Here is a 16,356-nt window from a genome sequence, read left to right as displayed (position 1 = left end):
AAGGGGTGTTAATATACACACACTATCCCTAAATAAAATTCTAGCGATTATAGTTCCTTTCTATTCACAGTTCATTTGAGTGATGTAACTGACCATGTCATGAATGATATAATGTCTGAGGTCATTAGCATTACATTGCGGGGACGTAAGTTAAAGTTAGCTCAGGTAACTATAACTGCTGAATTTCACTGGTATCTTGCTTCTAGTGCCCATCCTGCCTGACCTCCATGGTCATCTTGCTGCTCCTGCCCTGCTCCCTTTCCCCCAGCCCTCTGTTTCCATGTGCAAACCCCTATTCCCTCCCGGCTTGTCTGTTCCATTGTAATACCCCTGATCCGTCCCTCCTTCCCTTTATGGTCCATTATGCTGCAGCTTTCTCTCCTGTCTGTCCATTATGGTCAGCTAGCTACCATTGCCTCTTTCCCCTCTGTTCTCTGTTGTCCATGTGCATGGTCCTGTCCCCTCCCTATTGCTTTCTATGGATTGTTGTGCTGCACTCCAGACCCGCATGCCCTGTGTGGTGTACTGTGCTGCTGCAACCCCTGATGCCTACCCTGTAGGGTCAGTTTGGTGCCACTGTCCATGTCCCTCCTGTCCTCTGTTATCCGAGCCCATGTCCCTACCCCAATTCCTCCTGCCTTCCATGATCCAATGTACCATACTTGCTAACATTTTGAACTTGGTAAGAGGGAAATTTTGTAAAAAAACTGGGGTATTGATTTTCCCCTTTGACTTACATTGAAAAAGAGGAGATTGTAGACAGGAGACAGTTCAAATAAAGTCCATTTGGGCTTAAAAATATTGGACGTTTCCTGGCTGAAACGGGTCTGTTGGCATGTATGGTTGTACTACCACTGCCTCTTCATTCTTCCCACAATGGTCTATTATATTGCCACCGCCTCTCTTGCCAGTCCTGTTATGTTGGTTTGTTGCCTCTGCCCCCCTTTCTATTGCCTCCATAGTCTGTTGTGCTGCCACTGCCCTTCCTGCCTGCCCAGTGTGGTCAAATTGTTGCCTCTGCACCCTCCTACCTGCCTTCAATTTTCAGACTCCGTGCCCCTGGCCTCTGCCTCTCAACAGTATCCTAATGAACAACTAGATTGCTAACATTCTATATTTATTACAAAAGTGTGGAACGCCTGACGTCATCTTGATGTAATCAAAACTGTAATGGCTAGTGCATTTCCTTTAGAAATTATATATATGAGAGGGTCTTATTTGCACCAGAATTATGGTTAGTGCTCTAAAAAACTAAAATGAGGACATATTTTCTGAGTTTTCAAATAGCGACAAAGCACTTTTAAATTATTTGTTATCTTTATGTTTTTTTATCCAGTTGACCACTTGATTAAATGTTGCACTTAGGGGAGAGGATGTGGTGTTACTTCCAGAGCTGCAGACTTTGCAACTGGGGAACCAGGTTGGAGTTTCTGCTTCAGCTCGACATTCTGTGATTCTGTTCAAATCACTTAATCTCCCCATGTCTACAACCAAAATGAATTTGTTCTTGTGTGATGTAACCAATGCTCATGTAAAGCACTCCAATACCTGACAAGTCTGCACTATATAAAACTGCAAAAACACAAAAAATAAAACGTGTTTTGCACACTTCTGTCATTGGGCTACATGTGGGCTACATCTGGGTGATATTTGTGCTACATTTGGGCTCTTTTGTCTCAGGTGGCCATTTTGGGAGATTTATTTGTTATGAAGTTTCCTAATTTCCTCATTTACTGCAGTCTCCTCGGTAGAAAATGCTTTCATGTTTTTTACTATGATTCCATCAAGAAGGTATTCAGATATGTCACACATTTGCCATAAACTCTAGTTGCTCATTAGATCACTGTAGTAAAGCTACTGCTCACCACAGAAGTCTGCTGCTGGTATTAACTACTTGCATGCTAATGACAAGGTGAACTCGTCATGAGGCACACTGGATCTGTGCTCATGACAAGGTCAACTCGTCATGTATAATGGGAAACATAAATCTCCAGCACAGGAGGGGAAAACCCCTTAGCAGCCAAGTGGTTAAAAGTGCATGTTTCAGTCTGCATGTCAGACTTTTTTTAATGAAACAGAAGAGGATTTGAGAAGTCACTCAAAATGTGCCCTAATTTTTCTTTCTGTAGCACTGATCATACTTTCTATGGCAAAATGAACCCCCTCATTTTTTTCCTTTTTAAATGAAATGTTTTAAGAGTTACCACTTTATTCCAATCAAGATGGCTTCAGCTGTGCAATACGTTTGTCATAAGTAGGACTGTTAGTGCTCTAGTTGTTCTTTAGAACACTCTGGGAAGCTGCAGTAGAACACAAAGGAATCAACTGACAGTCTCTGTCCTTGTTGGATGTACATGTTTTACTGAGAATGTCAGACTTCATTCTAACATGACTGAGAAAGATAATGTGAATTTACAAAAAATATACTCTCAGTTTAGCTTATCGATCACCTTCCAAACCTCTGTGGGAAAAGCATGAGAAAATAGTTTTCTCTCAAACATGATTCATGATATCACAGCAGAAGGCTTTTTCACCCCAGCATTAATTTTTATTTATTATATTGCTTATGGAATGCTGAGCTGTTAAGAAATTTATGGCCAAAATATATTTCGGTACATTGTTGTATTATACTGCGCTGTGTTTATATCTTTATTTTTAATTTAGTCTGTAACTAGATCTACAGATGTGTCATTTTTTGTTGTGATTATTTTCCTTTCTTACTTTTTTTCTCATGTATTTGTTTATGTGAAATATTGGCTCTCCCTATGTCTAGTTGGCTTGTGTTGTCAATAAAAACAATAAAATAAAAAAAAGAAGGCTTTTTCACATGGTAAAATCACCTTAGAACACCGCAATTCCTAAAATGAGTATGGTACGATCAACAAATGATTTATAATTTAACTAAAGTCTTAAAACCTTCTATTAACTGCAATGCTTTTTAATGAGGTGCTATCATGTATATTGGTCCCAAGATGGCTGCCAACACTTCTTGGATGTATATATTTATTTTCCATTAATATTTAGAAAACTTCTGAAAGGATTTACAACATTTAACAAAATGGGCTCTTTCTGAACCAAGGGCTACCTTTTTGCCAAATTTGGTGTAATTCCGTTCAGCAGTTCGGGCTGTAGCCGTGTCTAAAGTTTCCTATAGAAAATTGCATGGAGAAAACCCTTTTTTTGGACCCCCCTTTTTTCTTGGCCCCCGCTTGCCGAATCACCCCGAAACTTTCAAGATAGGAGCGAACCGAAGCGGTCCATAAGTTTGAAAATTTCGCAAAGGTTTGTCTATCGACGCCAAAGTTATTGGGAATAGAATGTTGCAATTTTCCTATGGTAACTAAGTCCTAACTATAACTACCTACTGGCGACCGCAGTAGAACATTGCTTCCTAGGAAACTGGAATGCCTTTACTTTGTTGACTTAGATACTAAGATACCCAAGGGACTAAAAATGGATGTACAGTTTTGTATGCACCTGTAGTTTAAGACTGGCAACAACCAAATAGGGTTATCTAATTGAGTACACATTTACAGTTTTGAGAATGAATGAGCGTTGCATCAGTGTTGAACTGTTTTTCATTTCACTATTTGTTTTGTTTTTTGATTTGTGGTAGAATGTCATTATGTTAAACATGACATGCCTATGATTACAGAATGCTATCATTTGAGAGTGTCAGTGAACTTGACAATATTTCGGCTCTTGGGGACAGACCACTAGGGTGGGAGTAATGTGATGTCAAAACTAGAAGGAGGAGCACAGTATTAAATTCACATGTCTACAAGGACGTTTTAGATCGAATGCCAACTGAAACTATTGCTAATGTCCCTAGGAAGATACAGGAGTGATGAAGTACAAGTTAACAATTTCCACTAATTATTTAATGAGCAATCTTGAGGTTTGTGAAAGTATGTATAGTCTCTCACATTAGATTGAGGCAATACCCCACTGGGACACAATTTAGGTTATTACTAACAGAAAAATGCGTTAATAATATCTGATTGCTTGAGTATATGCCTATTAATTAAGAAACCTGATGTACTCTGTACTCTGTCTCTGTAAGCAATATGGTGATTGTAGCTAATTTAACCAACTTGGGTATGAGGTACGTTTTCTTATGACTATGAACAGTTTCTCTTCTGACTTGCCCAATTGTCCTAACTGGATGCATGACAAGCTGATGTTGTAAATCTAGTTAAGAAACATTCAGCAAGAAATACTGAAAGCTTCATGATTTGGGCTGTTGGTGTTTAAAATGATTTAGTACATTGCATGTGCATGGGTAAAGATGGCTGCTGCTTTGTTTCTCATGATTACCCGGAATTACTATCTGGGTAATTTCACATGCAAGTGAAATGTACCAAATAATTTTAAACACCAACACTCACAATTATGAAGGTTTCAGTATTCCTTGCTGAACGTTTTCCCATTTGTGTGTCATGTATAAAACACATTTTGAATGTAAACCTGCAACCCTTGATAAAGGCTGATGCGGAATCGCATCAGGTTCTGCTGACGCTGATTCATAGTAAATAAAATTATCCAGCATATTTCCTAACCAGGAATGAACTGTTCTTTCCCTTTGTGTATTTGAGTTGCTAATCTGGAGACATGGATATTATTCTACCTCGTTTTCATTTTCGGGTTGATATGTTCACCACCCCCTTTGACCGTTAGTATGGAACCAGTGTGATATGGGTTTCAATTGAACAGGTTTGCTCTAGAAGATTATGTAACATAGACATGCTCTAGTTCAAGATTGCTTTTATGGCATTATATAACTGGTGTTTGGACATATGGGTCTTATGAGATTTCACTATGGGACTCAGTGTAACACACGGTTTGTGGAGTGTGCAATAAGTAGCTCTATTTGTAGGTCCTTTTATATTGAGATTAGAAGAACCTTGAAGTTGGTGTTTTCAACCCACCCTACCATGAATTGAATTCGCCCCTTCAAGTAAATGTGGTACGTTTTTTCGGGAGTAGGTAGAAATTACTCTCCAGGGGCCCCATTACAGAAAGTGCCCCGAGGGTGCAACGGGCATTTGAGCCCACTTTGTGCGCCCCCCGGGGTACTTTGGTATTACAGAAGATGCCACAGACACTTGTGCGGCCCCGTCTGTAATTTTGATAGCGCTGGTGCACGTAAAGCTAAATTCTTTGTGCTAAATGAGGGAATCCATTTGCCTCTGCACCTGTGACATATTACAAAGAAGCCCCCAGGAGGTGCACTGACAGTGCATCACCTAAAAGAATGCACAATGTCAGTGCGCCCCCTGATAGCAACCCTCTGGTGGGGGGAAATGGGGTTTCATTGACCCCCAGCCATCCCCTTGCAGGCGGGTGCTGTCATTGACTGCACCCGCCTCCAAAGGGATCTCTAGTTCACTTCAAAAGTGCAGGTGGGTTGCCACCTATACTGTGAAAACAAGGAGCGCTTCCGTGTTCCTCCTGAATGCGCTGCCCTGGGGGCAGCGTGAGTTCTTGGCTGCCATGGGGGTAGCACATTCTTCGTAATAGGGTGCATATTCATTGTTTATATGGGCATACCTTTTTAAAGGTGCACCCTGCGCAAACAAAAAAAATGTACTCCTTGTGTAATGTGGTCCCAGGAGTCATAACACACCCCACTTGATTTCAAGGATTTTTTGACACAGAAATTACCAAATGGCAGCCTGCCCTTTATTTTAATTGACTTAGTATGGGTTTCTACAAACAGTGACATAGCAGTGGACACATGGGTTCCTCTTACACCTTGAGGGGGGAGGAGCAAACACCTGGCAGGGGGTTTGACTAGGACTGATGACTTTACCCCAGACTAAGGGCTCTTTGCCGTCTTTCTTCTGCGTTGGACAGATGACCTTGTCGGTTGAACTATGGTATTCTCTCACTGGAATAAACCAGGAGCAAGACCTATGTCCTCTGGTCTGAGACCTGCCCTCTCCCTAGCAGCTCCTCTGTGCCTGCCTACCACTGCCTCTGTTCGCCTACACCTGGTAGGTGTTCGAGGCCGCTTCTGTCCGCTCCTGTGCTGTGCTTGTTCCAGCCTGGTTAGTGCCCCTTCTCGTGCCTTGTACTGTTTTTGCTATTTTGCCCCTTGTTTTGCTTGTACTGCTCGTGTGATTATTTGTTGTGCCCTGTGCCAGTTTAGACTTCCTGCGCCCCGTCCCTGGCTCTTCCCTGCCACTGCTGCCCCTGCAGCCCCTCACCCTGCTGAATCCCGTTCCCGCCTCCCAGCTGCATGTCTCTTCTCCCTCCCCTACTTAATGGTGGCTTCTGCATGGTTGAGTAGTAGGCGCTCGCAGCAGGCGTGCCAAAGGCGAGCCCGTCTTCACCCGTCTTCACACGTCTGTGACCCGATCACGGCCAGCGCCAGGGACCCACAATCTCCAACCGCCAACCACTACAACTTAGCTGCCCTCCTCGCACTCAACCCCGGAAGGAACAACTGCCAGCTGTCCATGCTGAACACCACTCATGGCCAATTCTCCTGCTGCCACTGCCACCAGACCTTCACCACCGCCCCAGCCGCCAACACCGCAGATGCCCTGAGGTGCATCCTGCTCAACGTGCGCTCCCTACACAGACATGTCATCGAGATCTGGAACCTCCTTGACACCCTCTCACCAGACGTCGCCTTCTTTACAGAAACCTGGACCAATGACTCCTGACATCGCTATTGCCATCCCGGATGGATACAAGATCCAGAGGAAGGACTGCCCCAACCACCCAGGTGGAGGACTTGCCATCGCACACAAAAACTCCCTCCACCTCTCCACCTCGAGCAACGCCTTCTCCCCTGCCGAACACCTTCACTTCCAGGTCCAGACCAGCCCTAGAAACACACTCCACAGCACCCTCCCCTAAAGATCCCCCGGGCCCCTGCGCCACATTCGCCATCACCATCACCGACCTCATCGCATCCCACGCCATCGCCTCCAACGACTACATACTCATCGGAGACCAGAACTTCCACCTCGACAACACCAGCGACCCCAAATCCCCCACCCTCCTGGACAACCTCACCAACATCAGACTGAAACAGCTCATCACCATGCCTACACACAAGGCAGGACACACCCTCTACACCATCTTTGCAGTAAGAAATAACATCCACTTCAGGCACACCACACAACCCCCATGGACAGACCACCACTGTGTACACTTCCTCGTTGACAAACCCAAGCCGCCCAAACCTGCTCCGCACCCTCTGCGAACGAACTGGAGCAAAGTCGCTGAGGATCAGTTCAACTCCAACCTCAACCATGACACCCCCACCACTGCGCCAACATCGCAGCCAGAGAACTACACAATTTGATCTCCAACTGAGCAGATAAGCTCACACCCCTACACAACCCCGACAGACAGTGCCCCAGGAAGGCCATCTGGTTCAACACTGACCCCAAGAAGCCAGACGCACCTGCAGACAACGCAAAAAAAACTGGAGGAACAGCAAAACATCTGAAGACCACACCGCCTACAAGAACGCCATGAGGGAATACCACCAACGCATCAGAACCACCAAAAGGACCTTCATTCAAAACAAAATCTTCGCCAACTCCAGCAACTCCAAGGAACTCTTCAGCGTCACCCAGGAATTCACAAAGACCTCCAGCGAAACCACGAACATCACCCTTCCCAGGACCTCTGCGACAAGCTCGGATCTTACTTTCATCTGAAAATCAAGAGCCCCTACGACAACTTCAACGACCAGACACTGGACTCCCCAACCACTCCCTTCATGCCAGCCAGCTCACCATCTCCTCCTGGGCACTGGTCACAACTAAAAAGACTGCCTAGACCATGAAAAGCATCCACTCTGGGGCCCCCACAGACCACTGCCCACTGCAGATCTATCACAGAGCCATCACCGCCATCACGCCAGAACTACGATGCATCATCAATGCCACCTTCAAGAACAGCACCTTTCCCGACGACTGGAAACACGCAGAAGTCAGGCCCCTGCTCAAGAAGCCCTCACCAGATCCCATGGACCTCACCAACTACCGACCTATCTCCCTCTCCCCTTCACAGAAAAACTCGCTGAGAAGACCGTCAATGCACAACTAACAAGGTTCCTCGAAGACAACTCCATCCTCCACCTCTCCCAATCTGGATTCCGCAACAACCACATAACCGAGACTGTCCTACTCGACACCACAGATGACAACCGCACCCTCATTGACCAAGGACACATCGCTGCCCTTATCCTACTCGACCTCTCAGCAGTGTCTGACACCGTCTCCCACAACACACTCATCGCCAGAGTCTCCGACGCCGGCATACAAGAAACCGCCCTTGACTGGATCTGCTCATTCCTCATCCGCAGAACCCAAAGAATCAGACTGTACCCTTCCTCTCCGAACCCACGGAAATCAACTACGGAGTACCCCAGGGATCTTCACTCAGTCCAACCCTCTACAAAATCCACATGGCCCCCCTCGCCACCATCGTCAGAAAGCACGGCCACAGCATAGTGTCCTACGCCGACGACACCCAACTCATCCTCTCCCTCACCAAGGAACCCACCAGCCTCAACTTCCAGGAAGGAATCCAGGACGTCACATCCTGGATGAGCAACAGCTGCCTTAAGCTTAACTCGAAGAAGATAGAGGTCCTCATCCTCGTTTCTCCCCGTCAGCATGGGACAACACCTGTTGGCCCACCGCCCTCAGAAGTCCCCGGGCTCCCACTGACCATGCCTGAAACCTCTGCATCGTACTCGACTCCTCCCTCTCCATGAACAGACAAGTCAACGCCGTCGTCTCCAGCTGCTTCAACACCCTCTGCATCCTCCAAAAGACCTTCAAATGGATCCCCCCCAAACAAGGAAGGCCGTCACCCACGCACTCATAAACAGCAGAATAGACTATAGAAACGCCCTCTTTGCCGTGATCTACAAGTCTCTAATCCGCAAGCTCCAGACAATACAGAACATCGCAGCCAGACTCGTCCTCGGCATCCCTCGAAACAAACATATCCCCCAACACGGTTGTATGACATTACAACACAGGCTTTTACCCCGCATGCCATTACGACGCTGTTTTTACAACGCAAGTCGTTACAACGACTTGCGCTGTAAGCGCTGGATAGAGGAATAGTTTAATTTTCTATTCCAACTCCAGCCCACGTTACAGTAGGGAAGGTGTTGGAATAGAAAATTAAACTATTCCTTTTCCTACAGCGCCCTCCAGCGCAAGTCGTTGAAACGACTTGCGTTGTAAAAGCAGCATCGTAATGGCAGCGTGTGGTAATGCCCGCGTTGTGATGGCTGCTCACCCCCAACACCTACAGAACCTCCACTGACTCCCAGTCGAGAAGAGAATCACTTTCAAGATACTCACCCATGGGTACAAATGCCTCCACAATACCTCAATGAGAGAATCTCCTTCCACGTACCCAAAAGAAACCTCAGATCCACCAACCTCGCCCTCGCTGAAACACAGCGCATCCACAGAACAGGAAGAAGAGCCTTCTCCTACATCGCGGCCAAGACCTGGAATGAGCTCCCGATCAACATCAGACGCAGCCCCTCCCTGAATGTCTTAAGGAAGACACTCCAGAGCTGGCTGTTCTACTGACTAGTGCTGCCTTCCCCCCCACCTTCCCCCCAGTGCCTTGAGACCCTCACGAGTGAGTATTGCGCTTACAATTCCCTGATTGATTCGTTGATTGACTGTGAAACTGATAACAGGCTCCATACTGTCTATAGTTAGGACATCAATGTTGTGCTTTGTACAGTGTTTTCTGCACCTTGCATGTAGGAGTTTAGGGTCTGCTTCCTATGGTTACCCCCACTTTTTGCCGTGTTTCACTGGTTTTTCGACTTTAGTCTGACTGTGGCCCTGCTAATCAGGACCACAGCCTAGCTGTTCTCTCTCTAAATTGATACCATGTACTTTAGGTACATACCAGATTGGTTACTGGGTTACCCTTGTGAGTCCCTGTATATGGTACCTTAGGTACCCAGGGCATAGGTACCCCAGAGGCTTACCAGGGGCTGAAGCATGTATTATGCCACCCCTGGGAAGTCTTCCAAAATGGCACCACAGGCCTGCACTTGCAGCCTGGGTAAGGTGGTGTAAGCACCACTTACGTAGATATAGTATACCTATATCTACCTTTACTTATAGACACATATTGACCTATAAGTCACTCCTATGGCAGGCCTTGACAATCCTGAAGGCAGAGCGCTTGGTTTTGTGTGAGAGGGTGCCCTAGCATGACCTGAGCCCCTCTGCAGCTTTCGGAAATATCTCCTTATAGCTGTTCTATGATATAGCCATACCATATACTCTTAAGTGCATTATAATCCTCGCGGTTAATGCTAACTTTGGTTTTATCAAAACATGTCGTGTTTGGTGTCAAACACTTTGGAATACTACCTCCCCTCCCCCCCACAAGTTCTGGCGGTGGGGGTAGCATTCCACCCTTCTAGAGGGAGAAGACATGTACACACTGGTATACCCGGTTAAAGTTAAACAGAGCCCCCGCATCACAAAATGGATGCTGCTGCCACAGACACGAGTCTGACCTCCTGCTGCTGGACAAAACTCTGGCAGGGGAGGCTTGGACAATAGGTTTCCTGTCCAGGGAGGTGCCAGCACCTCCCCAGACGGCTTTAGTATATTGGGGCAAGATGGGTTGCATTCAGTGAATGCTTTTCAGACACTGCCTGGGGCACACTAGGTGCTCCATGCATTTCCCAGTTCAACCCGGCTGCTGGTGCACTCTGCCCCAGCTCTGGCGTGAAACTGGACAAAGGGGAAGGGATGTAACCACCCCCTCCCCAGGTCCTCCCATAGGTGGGACCCTAGAGTTAGCCCAACCCCTAAACTTGGTATAAGTATAGGAACCCAGTCCCTAGGATTTTAAATTACCCTGGAAGAAAATCTGAAGAAGAAATCTTGGACCTTCAACATTTCATTCCAACTGAAAGACTGAAGAATCTCCCTTGTGGTCAAGGAGTGACCTCCCTGTTCAAACAAGCACCAAAGAAGCATCTTTGCCGGTCTGCATTTTCGAGGTTCCTGCCGGATCCCGAAGAATCTGCAACACAGGACACAGACTTCCAGACGTCTCTGAAGCTGACACGAGTTCCCAGCAGAGCTGAGACCTTTAGCTGACACTAGAGACGTGTGACCAGAAGTCCTGGACATCCTGCATTTTTGCGACTGCACCTACTTCCCGAGGTATCCTGAAGTTGTGAATTGGGGAATTTTAAGCCCCTGCCCGAGCACCTTTTGCACCAAAGTACAGAGGCCAGCACTCCACGAGTGACCCATGAGTCCCCTTTCTTCACCGCAACTTGAGGCTCCTTCGCGGTTCCTAGCCTGTTGGCTAGTGAGCCCCCACGAAGGCCAATCCTTTGTTTCTTGAGCTTTCCTGGATGCTCCAGATGTGCTCTGACTCCCCTCCGAAGGAGGCGTCCCTCAGACCTTGCTGGTCTGCACCGAAGCCAATCTTGTCATCTTGCGTGGGTTGCTGTTGCCAAGGCTTGTTGGGTCCAATCCGGATTCCGACACTGCAGCACTCGACATCCGTCATGGGACAGCTCGAAAACTAGATCGTGGTCATCGTCGACACCTCCTGGTCCTCGTGGCTGAAGAGTCAAGCTTCACCTCTTTCATCTGAAAACACCCGACATCGGCTGGCATCTTCCTGTCGCCATCCTGGTCACTGGCTAGTGACCCAGACTCTGTCCCCTCTGCTTTCAGGTTCTTCACATCTCCGATCCACCCTTGGATCCACCCGGACACTTTTCCTCAGGTCGCCTGCAGCATTTCTTTGCAGCTCTCCATTGGAATCGATGATAAAACCAGACACCAAAAGACACCTATGCACCCGGCTTCCCTGGGTGAGGTAACACGAGTACTCTGGTGCTCCCGTGGGTCTTGACTCTCGAAGTGTCCTAGTCTAAAAGGGTTCCATCATAGTTCACCTCTAAGTGTCCTTAATCTTTAAAATTGTAACTTGTTCTCTCTCCATAGAAAGTCAATGGTGATTCGCGGCTGTGTTTAGACACTGCACGCGTCCCCCATGGGTCTCCTGCGTCCCTACCTTGGGTGGTTCCTGGTAGCCCCAGCGGTTCTACAGGCCCTAGGCCTGCTTTCTAACCCTCACATGATTCTTATACCACTATTTTAGTATATGGTTTGTGAGGCCCCTAGGGCATAACATATACTGTGCAACTTATCGTATGCTAATTAAGTTCCTTGTATTGTACTTTTACCTCTGACCTCATAAAGAGACCAGAGGGGTTGTGTTTAGAATACATACATATATAATTTATATATACCTTGTGTGGTGTACTTTCATTTGATCATTCAAGAGATTATAGACTGGTAAAACAAATTGCTTAACTCGCCTCTAAGTCTTAGCCTGAAGGCTGCTCTCCACAGCTACCACTAGGATAGCTTTCTATAAGGTAGACTTTAAACCTACCATCAATAAGGGTCGTTTGGACTGGTGCAAGGTGCCCATTAGAATAGTGGACATCATATGCCAGGCCAACTTCTCACATTGCATATTTTATTTTAACTTTCCTGATCATTGCCTCATCTACACTATTGTCACTTTATTTATTGCACCTGTAAATCTGATGTAAAAATTACATTACTGCAAAGAAGAGAAAAATAGGTTTGGAATGTTCTTTGATTCAATCACTATATGACGGCGGTCAATGTATCAATACTAAATTATCTTTTGAATGATCCCACAGGACCACTGTTATGTTTATTAAGAACTCCCTGGCCCAGGTGGCAGATTGGGTTGATTCTTGGTCGTATAATCTTGTTCTGAAATAAGTTTGCTACCATATACCTGAGAATGTACCAGTGTAGGGTTCTGTTTGTTTGTTGTTGTACTCACCCTGAATTCAATGGTGATTTCGAATGACTGGTAGGAGTTTTTCAGCGGCTCGAATGTCATGTATGAGTGACCATGGAACTGGGGGTACTGGATCGTCACATCTAAAAATAATAACAAACATGCTGGTTAGAAGCTGCATTAGGAGCACTCCACAAACAAAACTGTACCAGTCCACACAGTAGAGTGCCTCCTATTAATAGAGTAAACCAGAGGGGGTCGCTGTGGATACTGCCCCGGTAGCGGACCTCCATCAGGGCCCTGAAGAAAGCCCAGCTTAACCTTTTAAGAAAAGGAGATCAGTGACCCACATGCAGGATGGCCCAGTGAGGTTGTTTGTAGGGGTGGTATGCCAAGTTGTACAGTCAGATGACTCACATTATTCATTTTTTGTAACTTCACCAAGTTAGAAACATAGCAACTACAGCTGCCTTTCATTGCAACAGATAAAATACCTTACTGCCTCGAGGGACAATTGTGGCTAGCCAGTTGGCCGTGGTCACTTGGCTGCCATCCCCATCATTGACCACCACAGCACCTCTTCTGTCCTACCTCACCCCCAGCACTATCCCTTTCAATAGAAACTATTAGCCTACATGCAGCAAGCACTCATAACCAGCAGACTAGACTACAGAAACACCCCCTTCGCCGGGAGCCATCCCCATGCACTGTCCTCTTAGATCCAGCCACTGCTGCCAGTGCCCAGTCCACGCCTATACCCTTCCCTGTTCATCTTTAGTGATAGGATGTCCTGTACATCATCTTGTGACTGGAAAACAGCATGGCTTCGCAGCTTTGGATATAGAATCTTTACTGTGGTGAAGTCAGGAATCTTTGCTTACATTTGCCTAGGTGGAGTGTGTGACTAATCCCCTCTTTACAAGCAAAGAGTTTCCCTTTGCCCACCCCTAGTTGTTTCCCTTGTACTTGCCTCTAGTTCCCAATGCCCCTGTTTGCTAACAGAATACTTCTAATGGCATTTCCAGACAATAGAATAGAATAGAATAGATTTTATTGTCAAGTTAATTAAAACTCACAATTAAAATACATATCAAGTATATCAAGGATAAAAAGTTAGTTATCAAAAGTTAAAATATTGTAGTTCATATAATTGGTTGGTCAATCTATGCGCCTCGTTTGGGTCGCCAACCCAAGAATGCTCAGTGTCACTCTCTGGCTATTGCACTGTTACATCTTTTTGTGCTTCCTTGATCCTCGTCCAGACAAGAATACACACATCTTGGTAACTCTATTTTGACTTTACAAAGTCAACTTTTAGGGAAATCAGAGCCTAAGTATGCCTTATATTTGTTGAACATTTTCCAAGAATACTTGTTAACAATGCTGTATATATGATCAATATGTCAATCATGGCTTATGTTTAATGGCACAGTGCAAATAGACATGACACAAAGATTAATGGAATTTGGCCAATCTTTGATTACATCTTTCATGGTTGGTGTATTTATTAGATGAACAGATTTTTGTTGCTAGATTTTAAGATTCTTTAGGGGTTGTTACCAAGAACGGTGAAACCAGAAGTTTTACCAAAAATGTATGAGTAATTTGGACCTCTTGTGGTTCAGATGTGCCATCTGCGTCACTTCCATTCCATTTAAAGTGATGGCAGAGCTGTGACACAACACAGGCAGATTGGTCTCTCGCTCCGCCTGGCAGATATAACTCTAGGCAGACTGCACCATTGCTGTGCCAAGTAGATATGACTAAACAACTCCAATTATATGGCGGTGGTCATTCACCAAAATATGACTATAGTGTCCAGAACATGCTGGGAAACACCTTCAGCCTGCTGGTATGACACTGGCAATGTATCCACACTCTGGGGGTAAATTGTGACATTGGTTAGTCAATTCAATCAAACAATCAAATTGCAAAACATATTTGGCTGCAGAATTAGAGCGTTAGTGTAGTCAATTGCCAGAACCTGTCATTGTGAGACATAAAGTGAATGGCGAGCAATATCTCAGATCAAGGGAGGAAAGAACAGGTGAATGTTCTATGTGCAGATTAATAAACATACTGTAATGAGTCTGTTCACTAAAGGACTCAGGAAGTCTTAAGCAACGTATAAAGAGGTCTGACTTAGGGGTCTGCCTTTACCGATAGCTGTGGACAGAGAAACCATACAGTCACTGTTGTGTGACAAAGAAAGTTACACACCTAGATCCAATGTATAAACTGAAAAAAATCACATGGTATCAATAACCTGTACTCTGCATCTAATTAATATGCTATGCTATGCTTTACACAAAAAACAGAAGCACATTCAAAAAAATATAAACAACACCTTCGTCTGGTCAAAAGATGTGCCTTCAATTATATACTTTTGTAAATCGATCTCTCCAGGAGCATCAATAACAAAAATTAATATTGTTTAATAAATGTTACTCAGCAACAATATAGTTGAGCTAACTGCTTTTTATGTAATCATATCTGAGGCTCACAATGCACAGGCAGAGAAAGAGAGAAACAAAGTACATTTTAATCGGTGTGCAGGATGTACTGAAATGAAAACGAAAACACGAATGGGCCAATAGGCTCGATTAAGCCCACGTTGGCTAATTTAAGTATGCCATGTGTTAAAACGCAATGCGAACAATTAATTTATGTGTAATTAATCTCAATTAAAACACATAACTATTAAGTTTAGAATTCTCGCCCACACTAGAGTGCAAATATACCATCCCACAAAATCACAGACTTTTATACTCATGAACCTAGTCGCTGTGGCTTCTCGATAGACAGCTTTCGATTAAACAAAGGCAACAGGACAGAGGATTTCTACAAATGTGTAGCGTAATGGACAGAAAACTAGAGTGTTCTGCACTTTTTTGACATCTTTCTATTGAAGAAGGCAATTGAAGTGACTAGTTCTTCTGCCTTAGACTGCTGAGCAAAGTCACGGCATGTCATGATCACAAGGCCAAAAGTTACTTAATAAGTGTCTATTGATGACTGTAAAGTGTTGGGAACTTCCTGACGACATTCACATTCTCCAGGCAACTGCTATGGGTTGTATACAGCTTTGAAGGATGGCGCATATATTCCTATGGGCAGGTCTCAATCCACATGGTGGTGCAAGCCTCTTCCACGATCAAACAGCAACCATAAATTATGTAATCTATGACCAAGTATGAAGATGGCACTTGGAACATGACTCATTGTGCCTGATTCACAAAGGCAATCTGAGACAGAAGTCTAACTTTACAACTTTTGGTATTCGCAGAGGTCATTTATGAGTCGTATCTTTACGTCCGCAGTCGGGCTTGAATCTCCGCACCCGGGCCGTACTCTCCGCACCCCCCAGCTGGAGAGTACAGCCCGGTGCGGACGTAAAGATACGACTCATACATGACCCCTGGTGCAGTACACTCCGGCAGGGGCAGTACTCTCGGACTCAAGCCGGATGAGGTGTAAACAATGGGCCACAATACAATTTTTTTTAAAAAGGAACATTAGGAACGTGTG

General features: G+C 45.3%; 1 protein-coding gene across 1 annotated transcript in view; it reads right to left on the bottom strand.

Moving 5' to 3' along the window:
- The window catches only part of EGFLAM (EGF like, fibronectin type III and laminin G domains), an 812,243-nt gene that overhangs the window by 265,462 nt on the left and 530,425 nt on the right, over positions 1-16,356 (bottom strand). The window contains exon 10 of the mRNA XM_078674979.1: positions 12,871-12,971. Coding sequence (XP_078531105.1) covers positions 12,871-12,971 — 101 coding nt within the window. The remainder of the gene's footprint in view (positions 1-12,870; positions 12,972-16,356) is intronic.

Source organism: Lissotriton helveticus, chromosome 2_1 (genome assembly GCF_964261635.1).
Source record: "Lissotriton helveticus chromosome 2_1, aLisHel1.1, whole genome shotgun sequence".
Classification (NCBI taxonomy): Eukaryota; Metazoa; Chordata; class Amphibia; order Caudata; family Salamandridae; genus Lissotriton; species Lissotriton helveticus.
Note: the sequence above shows the minus strand (reverse complement) of the source record. Positions and strands in the feature narration are given on the sequence as shown.